At 42.1% G+C, this 22,979-nt stretch overlaps 1 protein-coding gene and 1 long non-coding RNA gene across 3 annotated transcripts in view; both read right to left on the reverse strand.

The window, feature by feature from the left end:
* Positions 1-12,951: 12,951 nt before the first annotated feature.
* metrnla (meteorin like, glial cell differentiation regulator a) lies at positions 12,952-19,675 on the reverse strand. Its single transcript, XM_020655382.3, has 4 exons — positions 19,334-19,675; positions 17,188-17,576; positions 13,962-14,021; positions 12,952-13,819 (listed from the first exon to the last, which is right to left on the reverse strand). The coding sequence occupies exons 1-4, from the start codon at positions 19,429-19,431 to the stop codon at positions 13,506-13,508; spliced, it is 861 nt and encodes a 286-aa protein (XP_020511038.1). The 5' UTR covers positions 19,432-19,675; the 3' UTR covers positions 12,952-13,505.
* A 2,955-nt stretch (positions 19,676-22,630) lies between these two features.
* LOC136183009 (uncharacterized) overlaps positions 22,631-22,979 on the reverse strand; it is a 32,029-nt gene continuing 31,680 nt past the window's right edge. Inside the window, exon 4 of one of the 2 annotated variants that reach the window (XR_010668853.1) lies at positions 22,631-22,885. This is a non-coding gene — a long non-coding RNA (uncharacterized lncRNA). The other variant, XR_010668854.1, reaches the window with a different exon arrangement.

Here is a 22,979-nt window from a genome sequence, read left to right on the forward strand (position 1 = left end):
TTCTCCATATACACAAGCTCACTTGGTTTAATAATCTGCTCTCATGGCTTCTCATACCACTGCTATGTTGACGATACCAAGCTCTTCCTGTCATTCCCGCCAGACGATGTTACAGTCTCAGCAAGAATCTCGTCATGCCTTGCTGATATCTCTAAATGGGTTAACACTACCTTCAACTCAATCTTTCATTTTTTTTAATTTTTTTTTATTAGGTGCAATAAAGTGACAAACTGGTGATATACAAATGAGGCACACAAAAAAGAAACAGACAAGGTCAGGACAACGGCTCCAAAATACAGTAAAATAAAAAATACAAAAATAAGACAAATAAAGAGAGCGAAATAAGACATCAATAGACACACATCATACTACGAACAGAAAAACTACAAAACTATATGAAATACCTACGAAAGGATACAAAAAGTGAAAGAAGCAATAGAGAGAGAGAGAGAGGGAAGGGGAGGGAGAGAAGGTGCTTAGTAAAGGGGACTTGAGAGGTGGAAGAGAGTTGAAGAGTTGAGCAGTGGTATGTGTTGAATATGTTGATGCTAAACAATGTTGTGGTGTGAGAGGTGAGAGTTTGTGTAATGATTATGTTTTAGCGGAAGTTGACTGCAGCCAGGATTTTGGGGTTGGTTTGAGAAAAAATGTATGAAAATGCAGTCACTTATAAATTTAGTGTGTGTGTGTGTGTGTGTGTGTGTGTGTGTGTGTGTGTGTGTGTGTGTGTGTGTGTGTGTGTGTGTTTGTTTGTGTGTGTGTTGGGTGTGATTGGTGCACAGGAATAAAGAGCTGATGGGTGGGATGTTGGGCTCCATATTATTGATAATGATGTTGATGATGATGATGGTAATGACGATGGTTTTTGTTTGATAATGACGACTTATAAGATGGTTTCTATACTGATTAGAGCTCTCAAGAACTGCAGTCAATGTTGTGCTTTGCCTCTGGTCACTTCCTGTCAGCACCTGTGTGTCCAATCAGACTCAAAGCTGATCGTTTGCTCTTACTGACATTGTTACATTTTTTCTCCATTGTCTAGATTAATTGACTCTGCTGGAATTGCTTCTTCAAAATAATATTTTTTTCTTCAAATTCTGGAACGATTCCCTTCAATCAGATGACCATTGAAGACCTAAATGACACCTTCTCAGAAACTAATCTACAACACTATCCATCCTATATCATGTATCTTCTACTGAGGAGAACATTCACAGCACATGTATATAGAAGTCCAGTTTATTCCCTTCAGGAGTTTATAAATAAAGCTTTTCGTGTTGTTTTAGCTCCAGTGTAAGAACTATATATAAAATGGAGGGTGAAGTAAAAATAAAACTTGACATATTTGTGTTGTTCCTTCGTAGTTAGACTTGAGTGACCCCTGATGGTAATTCCTGTAAAACATTTAGATTTTTATGATGAGGAAAAGGTCATCAGTGTTCTCAGGCCCATTATAAATACCCTCACGGACCCCTCTCAGGCAAAAAAAACTGTTATTCTGTTACTGGATTTCTTCCCAGACGTCATGAACTGAACATGATCTGTTGGAACGTGTTTTCCTTCTAAATTTGGTATGAAATATCCTCCAACACTCACTGAAAATCTAACCCTTGTGGACACACTGACGAGTTTTTAAGTACACACTCGGCTAATTCGCCCTCAGCAGAAAGCAGAGTATAGTTTCTTTCCTTCATGCGGTCAGTGTTGTCTTTGGGACAGCGACTTTTATCCATCAGTTTTCTGCATCAGCAGGGCAGAAGAACTATTTCTTTATTTACTCATGATTTCTGAAGGTATAGGCACTGCCTCATAAACTCAAATTGATGCTTTATTGTGTTACATACATTCACTCTCACATTACACAGATTCAAGTCATCCATCAGTGCGTGGGCGTCTTGTCATGCAGTACCAATGATCACAGCTCAAGCCATGTTCCGGCTTTGTTATGACTACGGCGTAAATCTACATTTCACCACAGCTGGAAACATGAGTGCTCTCTCTGGGAACAGGGGAGAGACTTTAAACATACAGCCCACTCTCTGTGCTGTGTACGGCTCTGTTATTATGGTTTGTGGTCTAATACAGTGTATAACTCACTCCAAAAGTGCAGGCAGAGTGGTGATGATTAAATGAATCCAGCTACAACATGGTCATTGTCCCGTCCCCATGGTTCAGTGACAAGATGCATTAGACTGCTACATGAGACAATCTACTGCAGGGGGCAGCATCACTCTTACGATGAGTAAACCATCAAGCATGGAAAAAGGGATAATGGAATTCCAAATCTATTTTCCAATTTCATCTCTCAGAAATCACATTTTAGCCCAGCAACAAATACTATACATTTCTCAGACAGTTTTCAAAATTACTCAAGAGGTAAGTTTCGTATAACTTTATATTTGAATACTTGATCTGTAACTTGCTAAAAAAAAAATTGCCAATGGGTCTTCTGAGGGAATACTGAAGGCAAACAGCTTATTAGAGCTCAAAAGTTCAACAAAGATGCATATATTGTGTTATGTTTAAAGCTCTATATGAGCATTTTCTTTTCTTGTTATGAAACTGACTGAAATCAATACTGATGCCTATAAATGACCCACAGAGGCAAACTAGACCATCAGAGAGAAGATGGGTTATTTCTCTGAAGCTATTTAATATATCTGTCTCGCCTGCCGCTGGGTAGGTTTCAGGATGGGGGATGCATTGCATGGCATATAACAAGTCTTGTTTGACAATTAAAATAAAGAAGGCTTGTAAAATAACATACACATGTACAGATAAGATCAGCAAAGTGATAAAATGTCCTGCTTTGTCCACAGGGGGCGCCTAACTCGACCCAAACTGAAAGATCCTCATTGGAGATTTAATCCGCTGTACATTGTATTTAAAAAAATCTGTTTTCCCATGTCTCAGTCATTTAAAAAAGTGGATAAAATTTGTTCACTTGTTTGTTTTTCAACAGAATTTGGCAACTTGCTATAAACTTCTACAAGAATAAATGATGGTCGAAATCAAAGCTGCAGATGTTGAGATATTCTGGGTACAGCTCCAAAGACTCTGCCTCTTACACGTTCCATAATGCAACTTGATAGCACTTTTCACAAGACCCTCCTGGCCAACAAAATGCTCATGTCTTTCAACCTCAAGCTAGTTGATTCCAGTGACATCATCAGAATTGTTCATTCAGCCAAGTCAGAGGGTCCTCCAAAGGCACAGTGCTCGGGCACTACTGTCTGAGTAGTTGTTTTAATAATGGGTAGGATTACTTTAGTGTATGACGTGGGAGAAGTGTCACTTGACTAATCACCAGTTTTTTTCAAAGCACATATCTTTAGAGTTTCTGGAGTCAAAGCAGCATGAGTTTAAGTTTTTTTTTGAAACATTAAAAGACTTCTTTCAGCAGCCTTAGAAAAGTTAAGACAGCAGAGTGAGCCAAGATTTCACAGTCAGCACATTTGTGAGGCTCCTGCACCTTCATCGCCACTCTCTCTCTCTCTCTTATTTCCCCACTCAGACATGTTATGCATTCCACAGTTGAGTGGTGATAATCCTCCCGAAATCGACACATCATGTCATTCCAAAGAGCACTTGTCCCGTGGTTTTGAAAATGGGTAAACTTGGCGTGTCATGAACCCAGAAGTCCAAAACAGCTTTCTGTAGCAGCTCAAGAAAGACAACTAAAAGACAAAAAATACTGCATGTTAAAGGGGATGACATTACAGCTCCTGTGAGGAACTTTCAGTTTGGTGACCCCTGTGGATTTAGGAGTAGTACGTCTTTTCTCTTTTATTTTGTCCTGTACATGTGTTTTTTTATTTTATTTTTGTAATCATCCTGCTTTCTTTCAGAAGTCATTATTGTAAATCCTTGGAGAATATTAAATATGACTTTTTTGAGCAGTTTCCTGTTAATCAGTTTGTATCTTGAGTGTTGTGTTGTGTTTAAGTGTTGTGTCAAATGTTTGTATCTTTGTTTTAGTTTTAATTTTTGTGCCGCAAATGGAGCCGCTGTGATGCAAGACACATTTCGGACAAAGTCTGACAATAAAGAACTATCTACCTATCTAATCACTTCATCCAACACCTAACCTGCTGCAGCTGTTAAGGCATTCTTAATAACAATGTGATCAATAGATCTTATCACCATTGGCGATTCTAGAGTATGTTGGGCCCCTAGGAAAAAAAGTAACTGGGGTCCCCCTCCAACCAGCGTTCATTATTATTTACCCTTTCTTATTTCACTCCCATACAGATAATTCCTCTTAATTTTCCTTCGGTAACTTTCATTGACAAACTTCGGTTTTCACAGCATGCATGGGACAACGTGCAGGGAACAGAGAGTAAGTGCTATCAGATGGGGCCCCCTTAAAGAGATTTTCTATAGTCATTGCATTAATGTCATTAATGTTGAATTGATTTATGTGTGAGACACCTAGTTTTTTGTTTCTATACTGTCTTAGAGAGTTCACAAGCTTAAGAGCAAAAAAGGACATCAGAGTTTTAAGCCCTCACTAGTCGTGAAATCCATCCTCAAAGTTAATTAAACAGGTTGACCTTCGAACTTTACCAGTGCAGGCACGGTCCTGAACTCTGGTGAAGGGTCACTGGCTGCCACCTGTGCCCAGCTACTATGTGAAACATCTACAAGCGTGGTGCACGCAACTGTGTGTGTGAGTGTATGAGAGCGTGTGTGTGTTACCCCCTGCAGCTCTACTTTCCCTGGGCTCAGCCATTCTTTTCCCAGCTGACCGCTCAGCTGTTGCCAACAGTTGTCCACTTGATAACTGTTGCCGTAACTCTGTACTCAGCACAAGATGTTTACAACCAGTAATGATTTTAATGAAATCACTGCACTGCTCTCTGACATGCAGACCATCATATAACTCAACGGCATATCTGATTTTGAGGACTACACAGGGGGAAAAAAATGAAACAGTTCAAATCTGTTTTGACATTTGCTGAGCTATATGAGTTGGTAAATTACAGGCTCTAAATTCCTCTGATGTTTTCCTGAATTAGGCAGCTCTGTTGTCGGGTTGGATTTCCATTTAACGAGGGTTAAGAATCCGAAAAGGAAAGCACACTCAGACCTTTTGATCTTGTATCGTTTTGTTCTTTTTCTGTGGCAATGATCCCACAAAAACAAACTTAATTATGATAATGGGATGATTGAAAAACATTTCCTTGTTATATTGGTTTTTTTTAATTCAAAATAGTCTTAATTTAATCTGAATGTTTCTTCTTTTATACAGTTTAATAGTTTAAAGCAACACTATGTGACTTTTCCACCTTTAGATTATTGTTTCAAATGTCGATTTAAAGGCCCAACAACTTTCATTAGGGAGAACGGTGTCTCTCCCATGACCCCAGCGCGGCCCGATCGCCTGTTTACTGCATTATGTAACTTTGGCAGTGGGCCGAGGTCATCTCGCAAGAAGTGCGTACAGCTTTACAGCACTAGTTCTCAAACAAGCCTTCAGTTATAAAAAAGAAGTCAGTTAGCCCGTCTCTGTGTAGTTTAATACAATGACTGAGGTAGAGGAACGTGACAGATGAAGCTTAGAAGAGAAAAAGAGAGAGAGACCAAGTAAGAAGCAGAGTGTTCATCTCTGCAGTTATTATTCAAAACAGGTTGTGATGTAATGTTTGGCTGTATTCTCGTTGACTCGTTTAGCAGATTTACCGGGATGCAGAAAGTCATCTATCTCAAGTTATATCTCAGGGTTGGAGATAAATAAATCCATCTTAAGCCAAAAAGTTGTATATTTCTCTGTCAACCTTCAAGTTTGATTTGTAAGTTTGGAACCTCACAAACCGATCTCCAATGTAGCCATTTAGCCACAGCCCAGATATCAAGGCAACGGCTGAAAACACATACACATACTCCATATGCAAACACTTTGCAAATAACAGGATAAAGATAAAGATAAACTTTTCGGATGCTTGCAATCATATTTTTGTAATGAACCATGTAAGTCAACATAACTTAGTTGTTTGGCTTCCTGCAACATATTTGCTAACTTTACACTCTGCACGTTACAAACAGCATTATGTGAGTTTACGACAGTGTAGTTGCATTCTGACACCTTCAGTGGGCACCAAAGCGCACCACACCAAATTCCTACATGTTGCTGCTGTAATGTTTGTCTATGTTACTGAATGTGGCATTTGTATCGGAAAATGTTTGATCAGTGTGTTTTCATGGCTTCTGGCTTTAAATTGTGCTTAGGCATGACTCAGTATGGAATTGAAACACAAAAGATCTAAAAACTAAACGCCATATGATGAGCATGTTTGCTGTTTATTTACGTCCTCCCTATCCAGAAATAATCCATCATTCTCTGTCAAAAACCAAACAGCTCACATCCGCTCCTGTGTGAAACCCTAAGTGTTCACTTCCTACCTCTCCATCACACAACCTATTATGCTCCTCATTTAGACATCCATCAAACGTCACATGTTCAATTACACCATCCATCACGCTCTGCACTTGTCCCGCCATTGGCTGATGATCTTGGTCACCCCACAATGGCACGTCCCCGTCTCCTCCAGATTCTAATGGCTGAACTTAGACAGGGAACTTTTTTTTGTCTTTTTGCTCATCCAGAGGCCAAGGCACAGGTCAGAGGTCAGAGGGGGTTGGTCTGGTTGCCTGGGAGGAGTTCACTGACAAGGCAAAGCCACTGGTGCTCATTGGACTGTGCAAACGGCAAATCTGTCGGTGTCTGACAGGCCTGAGAGCAGATTTTATCATCACAATCAGACAAGAAGCAAGTGTTGAAGAGTGGAAATGTGGAGCAAGAAACTCTCATACAAAGTACATGTAATGGCTAGCTATCGTGCAAGGACTAGCTTTTGTTAACAATGCATTTTTCTTAACCTCAGGGAACGGCAAACATTTTTAGACAGTGCTAGTTGATATGAGTGTTTACACTTGTTCCGAGCCTGGTGGCATTAAGGCCCCCCCTAGAATTTGACACAAAAAGGTCTGAGGGAAAGGGGATTTCCAAGGCTTACTGACCTTCTGAAAAGGACTTCTCATGCAGATTTCTTTTGGTTTTTATATTTTAAGTGTATCCATTGATATCAATTTCATCAGGATCCTAACATCTCATCTCTTTGCAAAACACCGCCAATCAGCATGGCATGGTGACATCATGAGAAAGTTGTCCCCCCAAGTTGACAAGGCCGGCTGTTGCCATGGGGCTCCTGGAAATGGCACTGTGGATCCCAGTAAATGAAGGATGTTGGGGGAGGGGACGTGAAGGCAAGTAAATAAAAGTGCCATTTGCAGTCTGTTTGTTTGACATCCTCAGGAGCCAAATTCTGCTCAGTTATTGGACTGCTAGGCATCGGGGGTGGGTGGGGGGGGGGCTCCCAGTGGCTCCTTCCAGCGGGACCCCCCACTCCGGAGGACACGGGTGTGTTTGCTGAACGAACAGGGCACCCCAACACGGCCTCTGGGTGCCATGTGAGCTGACAGAAGCCACAGACATTCACTCATTTGTAAAAAAGAGCACAATGTAGGACAAAAAGAAGAAGGAGACAGTCTTGCAAAGACAGACTGAAGCAACAAATCACCATTCACAGACAGAAATAATTAGTCATAATAAAGACATCAGCAAAGGCAGAATAAATTACATAATAAAGCTTATCAATGAGGATGTCTTCCAAATGCATGAACTGTATTAGATTAACAGACTTTGGCGAGGGCTAATGTATAATGTTTCTAATTGGATTGGATCCCCAAAGTCCCAAACCCAGTCCCAAATCGAGAATAACGTTGTCTTGACAGGCTTCAATCAAACGAAACTGAGCAACACTGATCTCCCAAACATCTGACGAAGACCGTGCCTGGTGTACTTCCCATTACCTATGTCGAAGCACACAATTCCCAGACCCCCTTTGATACCTGATATTTAGCCATGCGGGCCTGTACTGTGACCCCGCAATCACTTTTTGCTTTAGACACCCAACACCAGAGTCCTTAATCCTGCCAGAGCACTTCAGTGTTAGAGGCGGAGCAAAGTAGGTTGCTGCAAGGCATTTCTACACTGGGGGAAAAAACACGTCCCTCTGGGGGTTGAATAGCATTCTGGGACATGCCTTATTGGCTTGCTGACCCTCACTTTCTGATGTGTTCATCTCGTTCTGGCTTCATCTTCATAAATTAATACTGAGCAATGCTTATGCTGCAATTTTCTTGCAATTTTAGCAAATGGTCCACCCATTTACTGTATATTAAAAATGGACAGCGCGTCTCCTTCCGTTGTACAAAATGAAGCCAAAATACCAAGCCAACAGGTGCTGATGTATTTCACTGGTGATGTAATTTGGAACCAAGACATGCACAGAAGGGATCTGGCTGCTTCAAACCACAGAATTGACTCTATGCCCATTTCTTGGTGACTCAGGATGTTTGAGCGGCAGGCACGAAAACAATAAAAAGGGTACCTGCTCTGTGCGGTGAGGCACCAGCGCCGCTGGAAGTACATCCTCGAGGGCACTATCACATTTTATCTACCACAGGGACATCAATGAGGGCACTTTCTTGCCAAAAAATCCGCCCGTGGATGGAGATCGTAGTTGCGTGCATGCAGTCTATGGTCGTGCACTGATAGCAGGGAATCAACGTCACCACCCCCTCCTGCTCACTCGATGTGAATTCTTCTGATTATATCCTGTTGTGTTCACAAATCAGCTCACACAGACTTTCTGTGATAAAAATTCTAGGAGGCTGGCAGGAGAAACTCTGTGTAAAGTCCAAATGAAAAACGTGACTGTTTGCGTTCACACATGCAGCCAGAGTTTTGTGCAAGTGTGGAAGCACTATTGGACTGTTTTTTGGGGTTTTTAAAAAAAAAAAAAAATCAGGAAATTTTCATACAGTTTTAGCACTGCTGGCCTCCGTATCTGTGAGATTTGACCAAGAACATGTGAAGGGGCTTGTTGTTATATAATACAGATAGTAACAAGAAAGGGATCCTTTTCTTGCTTGGGTAATTTTCCACTTTGTTCCTCGTAATGAAAAAACAGATAGATAAACAGATATGTCATGAACTATCTGAAGCATGTTGATGCCGCGTTACAGAGGTGTCAGGGTAGTGTTGTGTGTCAGATCGGAGGTGTTAAGACCGCAGCTGCAGAGCGATTTGTGGCTCAGTGTGGGTGGCGACTATCTTGCTGCTGGGGCGGTGTGTTTATGTGTGCTGCGGTTTGGGCCACGCGCACAGTGCTGGCATGTAGACCTAAACAGACACAAACACACACACACAAACACACACACACACAAAAAAACACAGAGACCCTATTGATTCCAGCTAATCAAGGCAGAGGCGCTGGGGGAAGCCATGCAACAAGTGTGTGTGTGTGTGCGTCACGTGTGTGAATGTGTGCGTGAAGTCAACACATTCCCCACATTCCACGACTTCCCAAAGAGGCATAAAATATTAGCCACATTAGCTCTTTTCTCTGCTGGGGTCTGACTGCTCTTTAACTTTACTGCCCTTTCTTTCCCTCTGCCAAGTGACTGTGCACTTTGCTGTGGCTCTAGTTTTCAACAGTCCATTTTTTTTCTCTCTCCTTTTTAATTCTACCCACGAGATGACCATGCAGTGACTTCTGGCTGAATCACACAGCACAAAGACTCCACATAGCCTACACATGTCTGGTTTCGACTGGTTCCTCGAAACTGGTACGACAATGATAACTGACTGAACCCACAAAGTAGCATGTGGACACACATTAATGGGATTAATTGAAGGAACTACACTCATTTCATCTAAATTAATCTGAGGACTAGATATTATAGAATTCAAGTTTTAGATGTTTTTTTTCTTATGGCCTGCTAACATTATCAAGCAGAAAGAAAGTGCACTATTTGAGGAAATAGCCAGTACCAAATTGTAGCAGGGAGAGATTAATAGAGATTTATCATGTTACTAGATATCATAAACAGTAAATTTCATATTTTTGGGGTCACTAACAACAAGTGCAGGGTTACCTCATTATTTATTTGTCCTACTAATATAAGTCAATATTGATTAATCATCCTATAGATTTTAGTGATCTTTTACAGATATAGCCTGATGCCCATATGCATTTTTAAAAAATCATTAATTCCACAAAACCTCAGAGAATTGGAAAAAATAACTGCATCATAGTGATTTTGAGCACAAAAAGTTGTCATTATATGACTTTTGTTTGATCAACAATACTATACTGGAAGATGTTCAATGTGACATATTTCAAGCAGATTTTTTTCATTATAGGAGTTGGAACCATCAAATCTTTAGCTTTTTTTTGTCTTTTTTTTAATAGAAAATCTATCATCAAAATAGTGGACAACTAAAGTTCTGCCATTTATTCTGCCATGCATTGTTTAAGAGGCAAATCTTTTCAAATCTGTGATAAATAAAATTATTTTGAGAGAGGAATCATTAAATGTAATGAAATATCAGTAGTGACTGGTTTAAATGCAGACCCTCCTAATAATCATTGCCACTGAAAGAAAACAAATTATAAGCCATGTCCAGCTCGGGGGATGAAGAGCTCATATGCACTGGATTAGTGATTCTAATATAGATTACATTGCAGAGGAACTACCTGACGACTTTGCGCATCTGTCACCAGCAGCTGAGAGGAAGGAGAAAGGGAGATGTGACAACCAGGACAGCTGGATCAGCCAAGTAATGACCCTCCTCTTCCTCCCTGTCCTGCTGGTGTTTAAGCCAGAGCGAGAAAGTTCACAGTAAAGGCTTCATTACCATAGAAACTGTGTTTGCATTTCCCAGTGAGCAATTCCAGGGCTGCATGCTTTCAGCTGGAATTCAGACTTTCAATTCAATTTACGGGGCTGTCTGGAAAAGCGATTGTCTATGTGGGGCAACTTATTGAAAGACCTTCTAGGTACGTTTCCGTTTAAGTGAAAAGGCAGACAAAAGGAGCCTTGGCTATGGACTGGATGTCGACTGAGCGGGCCTGGTTGGCAGGTTCATCATGTGGCAGGGAGAGACAGCAAAGAGCTCAAATAAACAGATTCATTCCTTGTGTTTTATTTGAGGTGATGAAAATGAAAAAATAAAGCCTTCATTTAAGCAGGGAGCCTTAGCAGAACTGTAGACGCCAATCAAAATTTGGAGTGTGGTCAGAGAGTGCTTCTCTCTGCTGCGTGCCCAGTCACAGGGCTGTATTCAGGTCTGTCTTCAGTCGTCTCCCTCATACCAGGCTGCTGCGCTGGAACAAAGAGGCCTTTCACATTGACCTTGACACACAGCCACCCCCATCACCACAGGAACCAACGCAGAGGAATCCACTCCAGCTCTCTGATATCAATCTCTCTGTATACCTCTGGCAGACAGGACGGGCTCAAGGCTGAGGTGAACCTCGGAGCGGCTAATGCACATCATATGAGTCAGGTTTTTATTTCAAACGAGAATATAGAGAAAATAACCTGTGCGCACCACTGTGAATATCATATCTTATCTAAAACCCATTACCTTTGCAATCCATGAAAGGTAAAATATGAAGTTTGGATATACAGTGTTATTATAAAGCAGCTGAAACTACAACAATTTTCTAAATCAATCATTTTCTTGTCTTGAGTAAAATGTAAACAAGAAGTAGAAAAATGCACATCACAGTTTCCCAAAGCTTTACTCTATATGTCTGTCTGTGTGATCAATGTCTAAAATCTATGAAATTATTCAGGTCAGAAAAAAGTTGTAAATATGTTTTTCAGAGAAGCTGCAAGTAAGTCATGTTTGTATACTAGACATACTAGTTTTAGATGAATCGCATGTTGAGGCAGCCAACATTTAAGCTCTATATACTATTTTACTGACTGACTGTAAGACTTAAAGGTCAGCAGGCACCTGTCCATTACATCTATATGAGCATGTTAGTATTCCCTTTGTAAAACTAATGGTAGTTGATGGAGTAGAACAGCATTTTGTGGCTGAAAAAAGGGGGGCTAGTCTTCTCGGAAAAAGCTTTCCACAAGATTTTTTTGAGTGGATCTGTGGGAATTTTTACCATTCAGCCAGAAAAGCGTTGTGATGTCAAGCACTGATGTTTGACAAGAAAGCCTGGCAAGCGACCGGCATTCTAATTCCTCCAAAAAGTTTTCAGTGGGGTTGAGGTCAGAAAACCTGTCCCACATATCCTTATGGTTTTACTTTGTGTACAGAGGTGAAGTCTTAATGGGAGAAAAAAATGACTTCCCAAAACTGTTGCCACAAAGTTGAAAGAACCAAATTGCCTTATTTCAGATCCTATAGCGTTACTAAACCCTTGACTGGAAGTAATGGTCCCTGCACAAACCCTGACAAAAAAAGCCCCAGGCCTTTTCCCTTCTCCACCAAACTTTGAAGTTGTCTGTTACAAGAATATAATAGTGCAAATGTCAATAACTAAGGATAAGGGTGAATTGGTGTCCAAACATAACAAATGCTGGTGAATCAAACTAGCCTGATGAATCAATGGGAAAAAAAACAACCACCTTACCTCCCTAACTAACCAATGAGACAACAGTGATTAATTCCCCCTTCTTACACAAAATGAACTAAGAATGGATTGGCCTGGCCAGTTGGAAAGGCAGGAAGATGGGGTTCCCACTGCACCACAGCAATGTCAATTGATGGGACTGGGACTGGCACCTGGTGGCCCAGGAGCCCAGGAGGAGGGGCCAAATACAAATGTTTTGTTTACAAGCTGCAGCAATAATTTCTACTGACTGCCACGTTTTTTTAAATGTATTTTTATCAAGGGCCATTCACAAAACATTCATGTCAAAATGGTGTCGCTACTAGCATGTTTCAGTCTAGCATCCCTTGGCAGCTGAGAGTTAAGAATGAAACAGAGAAACACAATTAAGTGTGCTCAAGTTAGACTTTGGCCAATGGAGGTTTTCAATTATTTTTGTTTCCCCTTGTGACACAACAGACATGGACACTTTTCAAGGAATAAAAGCTTTTATTCTCAAGAGCAAATAAAACTTTTTTTGGTTTGTTTTTTTAAACAATTGTAAAACCTAAAAAACAAAAGAATTCAGGAATTCAACTGTGGTTCATTTTTTAAACAAAATAGAAATAAAAGGCTTTCACATTATCCATTTCTGTCATAAGAAATAACTTCAGAACTGTACATCAAGCTTTTTTTACAAAGCACAAAGACTTTCAAAATATACAATGTTCATTCACATTTTATACACATTAAAAACCAATTGGGGTTTGCTACATTTAAGATCTTGGAATTCCACGTCTGTGAGAAAAGCAGTCTGAACACATTCCACGTTGCATCGCTTTAAAGAGTCCATCCAGCATGCTGCTTGGCAACATTCAGGAGCTCCATTTTTTCCTCCAAACAGTCATGAGACAGCAGGAGAGGAGAATGACTCTGTCTGCCATTGGGCCAGTCTGTCAATCAGTCTCTCTCCTTAGCAAGAAAACTCAGTCCAGCTCATCCGTTCAGGACTTGTCCTGTTTCCAAGCAGTGCAGGTAACACTCTCAGTCAGTGTCCACCTGGCAGGGGTTGGTCCCCTGCTGCTGCGCCTCATGATACAGCCGCAGGAAGTCTTTGTAGCGAGGAGCACAGCCCATCCAGGCCTCCCCAAACCTCACCGTCCCTGTGAAGAGGAACTCCCCGTCCCCAGACCTCACCCCACACTTGAGGGGCATCTTGATGTGTCCAGTCCACCTCCGTACCCTCACGCCCCCAGATACAAAGACCTGGGTCTTCTGTCTGTAGAGGCGGCTGATCTCCACAGTAACAGATGAGTGCTCCTCCTCTTGCTCCACCTTCTTAATGTTGCCCCGTGCCACTGAAAAATTGATCAGAGAGAGACAGGGTTTAGATAGTGGTAACGGCTGTTTTACATATAACACACAATGATGTTTATTAAATGGTACACTTCTGCACACCATACAGCAGATAAATATAATTTTGCAAGAGTTTTAACTTACCAAAGTCATTGGTGCACACTGCTAGTAGCATCTCAGCGTCACTGCAGGGCTGACAGGGTGCTGTGTGGAAATAAGAAAGAGAGAAGCTGAGTTTTGGAGCTAGAATTGTTGACTTTTCCACAACTTTCAGTTAAGTACCTCTTACACAAACAGAAAAGTGTGGAGCCAGCCACACATACACAGACAAACCATCCCATTTGGGGTCACAGTAATTTCCCTCCCCACAGATGATTATTTATTTACAAAGCCAGCAGCACGATTCAGCTGTCATGAGCTCGGGGTTTAAACACCGAGCAGAGCTGCCGGGCATGCTGCTGCTGCTGCTGCTGCTGCTGGCTAAAATAGTCATCTCTTATTTAAGCTATTCTTATGAGTGTTTAATGTCAGGGGGGCTGTTTGGTCAGATTCCCCACCATCAGAGGAACCCCATGACACGCCACGACAAACAAGAAGCAGATGAAGAGCATAAAAGGGGGTGGGGTAGGGGGACACACGAAGACAGGCCACATCTCTGACCTCAGCTCTGTTAGCACTTCAGCAGGCCTGCTGGGTTTGAAACAGTGAGTAAAACTTTAAAAACCACTAGAGATTTCTAAAAGTTTTAAAAGTAACACCATTTCAGGAAGGAGCAAGAAGAGAATAAACCCCTCCTATGTTATTACTCTCCCTGTGTTGGACTATATGGTCACAACTAGAGGGCCACTAATTGGTTGTAAAAAAGAAAGTGAAATAGGCCATCCTTTAAAAGCCCACTTCAGTCTACTTTTTTACCTTTGACTGGAGGCAAGCAGCAGCTCACTCTGCCCGCCCCCACACTGTTTTATAGAGGGAGAAAGGGCCCTAAATGAGGCCAGTCAAGTCGATGATTAGTTGACTCAGGTGGTCCTGCGGCTGGGCCAGACCAGAATGCCTTTATTAGCCCTAGATCTGCTGTGGTTTTCCTTAGAGGCAGAGTGGCACTCAGGGGCAGGTGGGGAGGGGAGGGGAGGGGGTAGAAGGAGGGGTGTCAAGTCAGCAGAGCGCGGTTAGTGGAGAGGCAACCGATAAAATAAATAAGAGGATGATGAAAACTGTGAACTCTGGTTTTTAAAGCCCCTGCGAGGAACTTTCAGGTTGTGCCGAGTTTGGCAACCCTTGTGGACAAATCAAGAATATACCTAATGGCTTCCTGTGCATGTGTAAGTTAGTTTTCTGACAGATCAAAATCTCATCAATCTTTATTTTAAATGTCAAACAGGAAACTCGCGATGAATCTTTTACATGAAAAAGGCTGTTTCTGCAGCATGCTGTTAATTGCCTCATCCGACAGGCCTATCAAACAATTCTACGAAAAAAATCAATCTCATCAATAATGGTCTGGTTTGCTTTTCTAGGTCATACAGAGACATCAACGTTAGTCTCTTTCTCATTCATAACCACAGGAGCTTTAACGTTGTTTCAAAATGGAAAAAGACCTGCAGCACGTTCCCTTGAATTAAGTCCTAAAACAAAGTGTGTCCTCTGTCTCTATTAAGGAGTGAAGCTATAGATTATATTTAGCTGGTTTGCCTAAAGCTGAGTGTCAAGGGCTGATGGGTAAGCATGTCTTGGGTCAGATTGTGTAGCAACACGAGGTGCTGGAGGGATCAGAGGTCAAAGAGCCACGAGCTTGGACGGCTTACGAACAGCTGGAGAGATGGGAGACTTCAGAGCGGCCGACCTCGCCCACGGCCTAGAGCAGAGAGCAGAGGCCCCTTTGAAGTGAGCGTCGGTGCTGCTGCAGCGTCAGACAGAGCAGGGCTGGGTTTTTCTTTGCTCCAAAGCAGAGCAGGGCTCACATGTCTGACATGAAAAAGAACCACAGGAATGGGCTGAGAGCCGAGTCAGCATCTCTCTCTGGCCCGTGCACATGCAGCTCCGCTCTGATCAGAACCACTTCACAGAGGCGGGGAGGGATGAGGGATGGGATGCGTGGGGGAAGGAGGAGGGGCACGATGCAGCGTCCTTGCAACATCTGGGCCCTGATGCATTCCTCTGTAATGGAGCACAACTTGCTAATGCTGCTCGGCACAGACGAAACCCACTTCAAACAGGCAGGAGGAGAAAGGGAAGATATATGGAGGGGAGAGGAATGAGAAGGAAAATACTAGAATGATAAATAGGCCAAAAAAGAAATGAAGAAGTAGGAAATAGTGAGACAGAGGGGAAGAAAGAGGTGTATAATTTAAGTGAGCTGAAAGGCAAGGCGAGGGAGTGGGGGGAAATTACGCCTGTGTGCTTCAAGAGGGTCCTCCCAACATCTGGTTGGAGACACATTCTAGCTTGACGGTGAGCAACTCAATCCCAGCACAGCGGGTCAGAGAGAAGAGGAAGAAAAAAAGATTAGAAGAAGCAAAGGAGCGATCCATCTGAGAGTCCGGGCTTCAGATGACACGAGACTACTGTCTTTGTGAATCATCCCAGTGCTATCTCAGGCCACATCACACAACCAGATTATACTACAGAGCTGAGCCGAGCACGCTAATGTGGTCAAAACAACTCCACGCTCGCTCCTCTCTACATTTAACCCTCTCCCTCTCTCCCTCTCTCTCTGCCGTGCCAGATAATGACGCAGGATGTGGAAATGTGAACCCAGAGAGTCCTAAAAACAGATGTGAGCCTGATACTGCTCACATTTTGCTTTTGGTGGAAAAAGAAAACACAGTTGCATGCACAGTTACGCAGCTTGAAGCTTTGCAGGTTTGGCAGGTACGCAGCGTGAAAATAGACGGTTGTTTTTCAATGGAGGGCCTCTCTGTTTGGCTGTGCCCCTCCACATACACACAGGCCATCCAACAAAAAGAAATAAATACAAATCAATTACAGCTTGGAGAAAAGTAAATCTAATGTGGATAGTCGAGCTCCATGAGATGAAATATGAACATTTTATCCTTGAAAAGCATTCTATAAAAGATTTTAAAGTAAGGGTTGATTTACAGACAATGCTACCAAAGAAATGGAGTTTGGCTTCACTGTTAACAGTTTTCTGGAGCAAATGTCGAGTTTCCTACTATTAAAATCAAACTTGATAAAATTTTCCACCAGTAGATGGCTGTATTCAGCGCAGAGCACACATCACATGGACGATGCACAAAGGAAGCCAAGTCTGTGGACCTTTTCATTAGGACTGAGGTCATCACAGGGCGATTATCTGTGGGCTTCTCCTCTCATATTCTACTGGAAAAGTGACAGAAGAAATGTCTCTTACCATTCAGTGAGCGTGACTCTGGTCCCAGCCGGTCACTGACCAGCTCGTACTGAAACGCCGTTATCCTGCGGCTGATGTCCAAGTGCGGGACGGCTTCGATGAATAGCGCCCCCTCCTTGATACTGAAGCACTGCACTTTGCCCTGAGCCTGGTCCTGTTCACGCAGCAGTAGCCGCAGCTTGCCATTACGGTCCAGGTAGATGTTGGTGCCCATGGAGTCTGCGGAGGGTTTAATGCAGACGGAAAGGCGGGCGGCGGCTGGCGAGACCGTGTTGGGTCTGAGATTAACGATGATGGCCCCCGTGGGATAGAGCCACTCAAGGGAGCCTTGTGAGCAACGCAAGTAGACCTGTTCCACGTCCCTGGCGTGGCCCTCGTGAGTAAGACCGCTGGGAGAAAAGAAAGGGGAAGATGTCAGTGTGAGAATCAACCATTTCAATTTTCTTTTTTCAAGAATCAGTGGAAAGAACACAGAACAGAAGGTAGTTTATTTTCCTGATTGATCTTTTAAACTTACACTGAACTCTTTTTAATGTTACACAGCATAAAGAGATTGTTCAGAAAGTCCTCTAGAAAGGATTTTCTGCTCGTTTATAGTCCTAGTTAACTGACCAAGGGGAAGACCTCTGGCAAGACCTCGGAGGATATTAGACCACATTCCTCCTCAGGCATTAAGAGCAGTCTGCGCGCAAGGCTGGCTGCATGACCAGTCACGAGCCGGAGCAGCCAAAATGACCTCAGCTCCAACACACACTACCCCCCCCATCACACCACATTGTTCCTCCAGAGCTTTGGCAAAATGCGCCACTGGCAGACTGCCTTTGGGAAGAGTTTGGAAGCAGGAGTGGATGAATGGAGGGACACAGGGGCTTCTGGGCAGACAACGGCGGCAACAGTAGCCGGGCCTGCTGCATGCAAGTGCAAATGCAGGTCACGCACCGAACCTCCCCTTGCTTTCATGCCACCAAAGAGACTGGAAGAGACTTGTCCGGGCAGCACTCCGGACTGTGGCGCCAGCGTGACCAAATGACTCCCTCCAGAACTTAATGCCTGGTCAGGGGTTTGAAAACTGCAGGCCGTCAGTCATTCTGTGGCAAAGCCAGAGGCAGGAAGCCATCAGCAGTCTACCAGCGTGCATCATGCCAAGCTAGTGGTTTGACTCCCCCAGAGGAGAAACGCCCAGTATCCTGAAAATGAGATGCTGAAATTCAAATTCGCCATAGATCTAAAGCAAGCCGTCGCACATGCTGAGCATATGTAGCTGAAGCCTCATAACCAGGCTCTCCTCAGCACGCCTTTAATTAAGTCCTCTTTAGCTCCATCACTTCTGCATGCAATTACAGGCAGATTAGTCAAGAGTCTCACTAATGAACAACAGATTATTGGTGGAGAGCTCAAAGCACTGAGCATATTCCACCCCTCCTGACTTACTGGAGGATGAAAAACAAACCGCACTATTTGAGGCACAGCTTCTATAAAGTGCAGAACAGATTTAAACAGATGTTTGATGGGAGGTAAAATTTTCCAGTTCTGGATTCTGCCTGCAGGATTAAGAATCTGTTACATATGTTTGGGAACATTTAACCAAAATACTAAAAAGCTGAGGGGAGAGCAGTACATTCAACACCGTGAATAGGCTCTGTCAGTGTGTATTTAGATTACAATAATGATTGGGATGTGATACATGATGAGTCCATCATTCTGTAGTCCCCTTCAACTGCAAAGTTACTTTTTCAAATAGGCCTAAAAGTAAGCACTTTTCAATCTGAGGTGAATCTGAGCTTATTCAGATCAGATAGCCTACATCTGTTAAATTAGATCAATTCAGCAAAAACCAGACCAAAAGTCACGTGTCTGTGGAAGTTCTGTACTTTAAATTGATTGTGTCTTTACATAAATAATGATAAAAGTCTAGGCCTACTACTTAATGGTTGAAACATATTTTTCTAGAATCGCCATATTTTTTAAATTTAAATTTCTTCTTCGTTTAACTCCGCTGCCCGCATTGACGCCACCGCGGTCTTGGAGTTTCGGGTTTCGGTCACACAGGTTCCTACACCTACATCTTTAATTTGTACTTTTTCTTATTATTATTTTGAACCTCAGGTAAACTTGTTATCTGATAAAACAGGTCCGTTAGCCTCACCTGCCCTTCCAGCTGCACTGGTCGCTTGAATACTGGCAGAAAGAAATCCGACAGAGCAGGAGAAGAGGCAGCAGGGAGGCCAGCACCGGGGTGAGCATGTTTATCACACAGCTCACTTCTTCGCCTCCTCTCGAGAGAAACTATCAACAAGTCCCGCCGCCGTATTTCCAGTTACATAGCGTTTCCATGTAGCCCCCGGTCCGCTCCGAGCTGCTCCCCGGGATTCTCTCAATGAAGGTTCAGAAAAACAAAACTTCTTATTCAAAATCTTTCGTAGCGTCCAGTGGTGACGGACCGCGGTGAAATGTGGACTGAGTTTCGCTCTCGCTCTCGCTCTCTCTCTCTCTCTCTCTCTCTCTCTCTTTCTCTCTCTCTCTCTCTGCAGCCCTGATTGCTCACAAACGTCACACCCCATCCACAGCAGTTCATCACATATGCTGCGTTCAAGGGCTCGGCTGAGGCTCCGATCTCTGAGCTTCACTGTATGAAACGATCCATTTGAAGTGTTACAGTAGCCTACTTTAGTTGTATAGAGTTTTAAATTAACAAATTAATCAGTTTATTTATTTGTAGTACCAAATTAAATGGAAATAATTCCAAACAGATTATTAGTTATCAACACATTATAGTAGAGAGATATGATGTTGTTTATGCTTGTTTATTTGTTTTGTATTTGTAATACCGATAGGCCTAGTTTTTTATTACATTCCAACCGAGTCAATTGAATTTCTAATGTTTACTTGAAATACAAAAAGATTGGTTCTCTTACAGAAGAATGATTCTCTGTGACTATGATGAAGAAAATGTTTGAGGCAAGAACAATAGGCCTAAATAACAAACCAAGCACTGATACATTAGACAAATAGTTCAGCATTTTTTAATCAAAACAGAAACATTTTGAGATGTGTGAACTAACAACAAACTCCGAAAGTTCCGACTGCACCTGAAGCACACATCAAAGTGTAGCATAAAAATCGAGACTATCAGGGGCTTTGCATTGCATCCCCATAAACTTTAGACAAGAGTAACACATTAGTCAATGATCATTATTATTCAATACTTTGTTCCCACATTTTTTATATCACATTCACCTAAAATAAATGGCTCCTTCCATTCCCCAAGGCAAATCCAACATTGCTATTCCTAAAATCGGAATAGGGGGGTAATAAAAAGGTGACTAACTCAGGATGTATACAATGCCTTTGGTAACATGAGCAGGACCAGAAAATCCACAGGCCTACTTTACAAAGTTAAGTTGTACTTATTTCCATATTGAAGCATATTGGTGTTTTTTTGTTGTTTTGTTCTGAGGCCTTCTTGGCTGGAGACAAGAACAGACTACAACAATCTTGGCTTTGTGCTCTTTTAGTAACACCACAGTTATCTATAAATATTTGGACGCATGAAGGAACAAAGTCATAAATGTCACTTTAGGTTATTTCATGTGACAGAATGGTGTAGCTGGGCCTAAAATAATTTCACAGTGGCAACAAGACTGTGAAACATATTCAGAATATGGTCATATGTATGATTGGGAATCTGGAAAACCACATGCAATAAAAACCACACCATGCCTTCCAGACAGCCATCAGGTCAAACAGCCACTTTAGTACATCCAAAGCAAATAATAATTATCAATTTATTGTATTTCTTTGACAGCGGATCTATGAACTCAGTAGTTTGAGGATAACTCTCCTTTGCATGCTCCTTCAAGTCCCTGAGACTGGAGCTGCAGGGACTTGCAGAGCGACTGGGTCCGTTACCTGTGGGTGCATCTGTAAACATAAAGTACTCATCACTCAAGTCAGGGATCCTGAGTTGTTTCCTAATGGAACAAGACGTTTGGCATGGGAAAAAAAAAAACCTGTCGAACTAGGAAAACCAGAGCAGTTTGTAACTGCTACTTTTTCTCTCTGGTTTCTTGAAATCACTGTTCAGTGACCGACGTGTCTTTATTACTGACCTGAGTTGCAGGTTGAGGCTGAGTGAAAGGGCCATATTCACCTCAGATGGGTCTTTTATTTGATTTGGCAATCTGTAATAAAATGGCTCCAGACCTACAAAGTGAGTAAGTTTGTCTGCTGAATGTGTGCTCTGGTTTCTGTACAGACCCTTTTCACATTTTCAGGCTGTCTTGCAGTTGTTGTTCTTCTTCCTGATGAGGTAATAGAACCTCAAAGCGTGTCACGACATGATGTCTGATGAGCCATCATCACAATGACACCTGCACAAAAACACCAACGTTACACCTGTAAGGGTTTCTCAATGATGTCTGGGAATTACACAACCAACTTGTCGAGTTTCTCGGATCAAAGGGAGCTCGTTTGATAAGGTACATCAGAATGACAATCAATATTATTATCATGTATACAGAATAAACCAACATGAAAAAAACTATGAGAGATTAGATCAAGATGAGATTTTTGAAAGGTCGTAAACATATATGAGCAAATGTGTGAGGACAGTTTTTTGTGGCTTCTGCACAAAGACTTATGCTTCCAGTGATGTCACTTGAGGTTGCATTTGCCACCACTGGCATCATAATGCATTCATGTGGTGTCAGAAAAATCTGGAATACAAATTCCCAGCTAAGAATTTTACATGAACTCCCCATTGTGTTAGATAAATATCTCTGAGAGGTGACAAAGGTTTTGGTATACAACTTGTTGGATGAATCATGTTACCCAGAAGCATTGTGAAACTTGAGAAACTTCTTTTTAATTGCACATCCAATTTTGCAATTTTTGTTTCGGAATTTGGCTTGGACTATACGTGGCTGTTCATGTGGAGTGATCTATTAGGTGTCAGAATCAGGTTTATCAGCCGGGTATGTGTGCACATTCAAAGAAGTTGACTTGAAAGTTAACTTTGTGCAATGGTCGGTAGTTCAAAGCATTCTGAAATAAACATGATCATGCAAATACAGTATGTAACAGACAGATTCATTTACATGACATTTTGATAGTATTTAAAAGTGTTGTAGTCAAGACCCCCACACTAACCAAGACCAAGACATATCTGAGACCAGAGTACTCTGAGACTGAGACAAGACCAAGACATTTAGGGGATCGAGACTGAGTCAAGACCAAGACCAAGGCAGGGCTAGACCAAGACCAAGGCCATAAAAATCAATGAAAATGATCATTTTGTGTGCAGCAGACATGTCACTCACGGCCATAATTGGGAGATAAAAATCAAAATATGAATGAATTAAAGTTATTGGTTCTTTTAGAAAGGGTTTTTTTCAGTTCAAATCACAGTAATGACATGGAAAAAAAAACCCGTAAGCAGTGTTCTTGACCGGCCTTTATTTAAAATCCAGAGTCCGCCCAGTCTGAGGCAGAGACAAGACAGAGTAAAAATGCTTTTGAGAACAAGACGAGACCAAGACCTTCAAAAAGTGTCTTGAGATATTGAGAAATACTACTCTAGTATTTACATTAAAACAGTGTGTACAGTTTTAATGTCAGGTGAGGCGATGATATTGTTGATAGCATAGCATCCATGTTGTTTCAGAAATGACTTCCTTGAGATTTGGACCATCAGAGGACCCTGTTAAAGTATAACATTACCAATTTTTAGAGTTGAAAGAAGACATGAAAGAATATGTGAAAGGAAAAATATGTCTGCTTTTGCAACATCACAT

This window comes from Labrus bergylta, chromosome 16 (genome assembly GCF_963930695.1).
Source record: "Labrus bergylta chromosome 16, fLabBer1.1, whole genome shotgun sequence".
Lineage (NCBI taxonomy): Eukaryota > Metazoa > Chordata > Actinopteri > Labriformes > Labridae > Labrus > Labrus bergylta.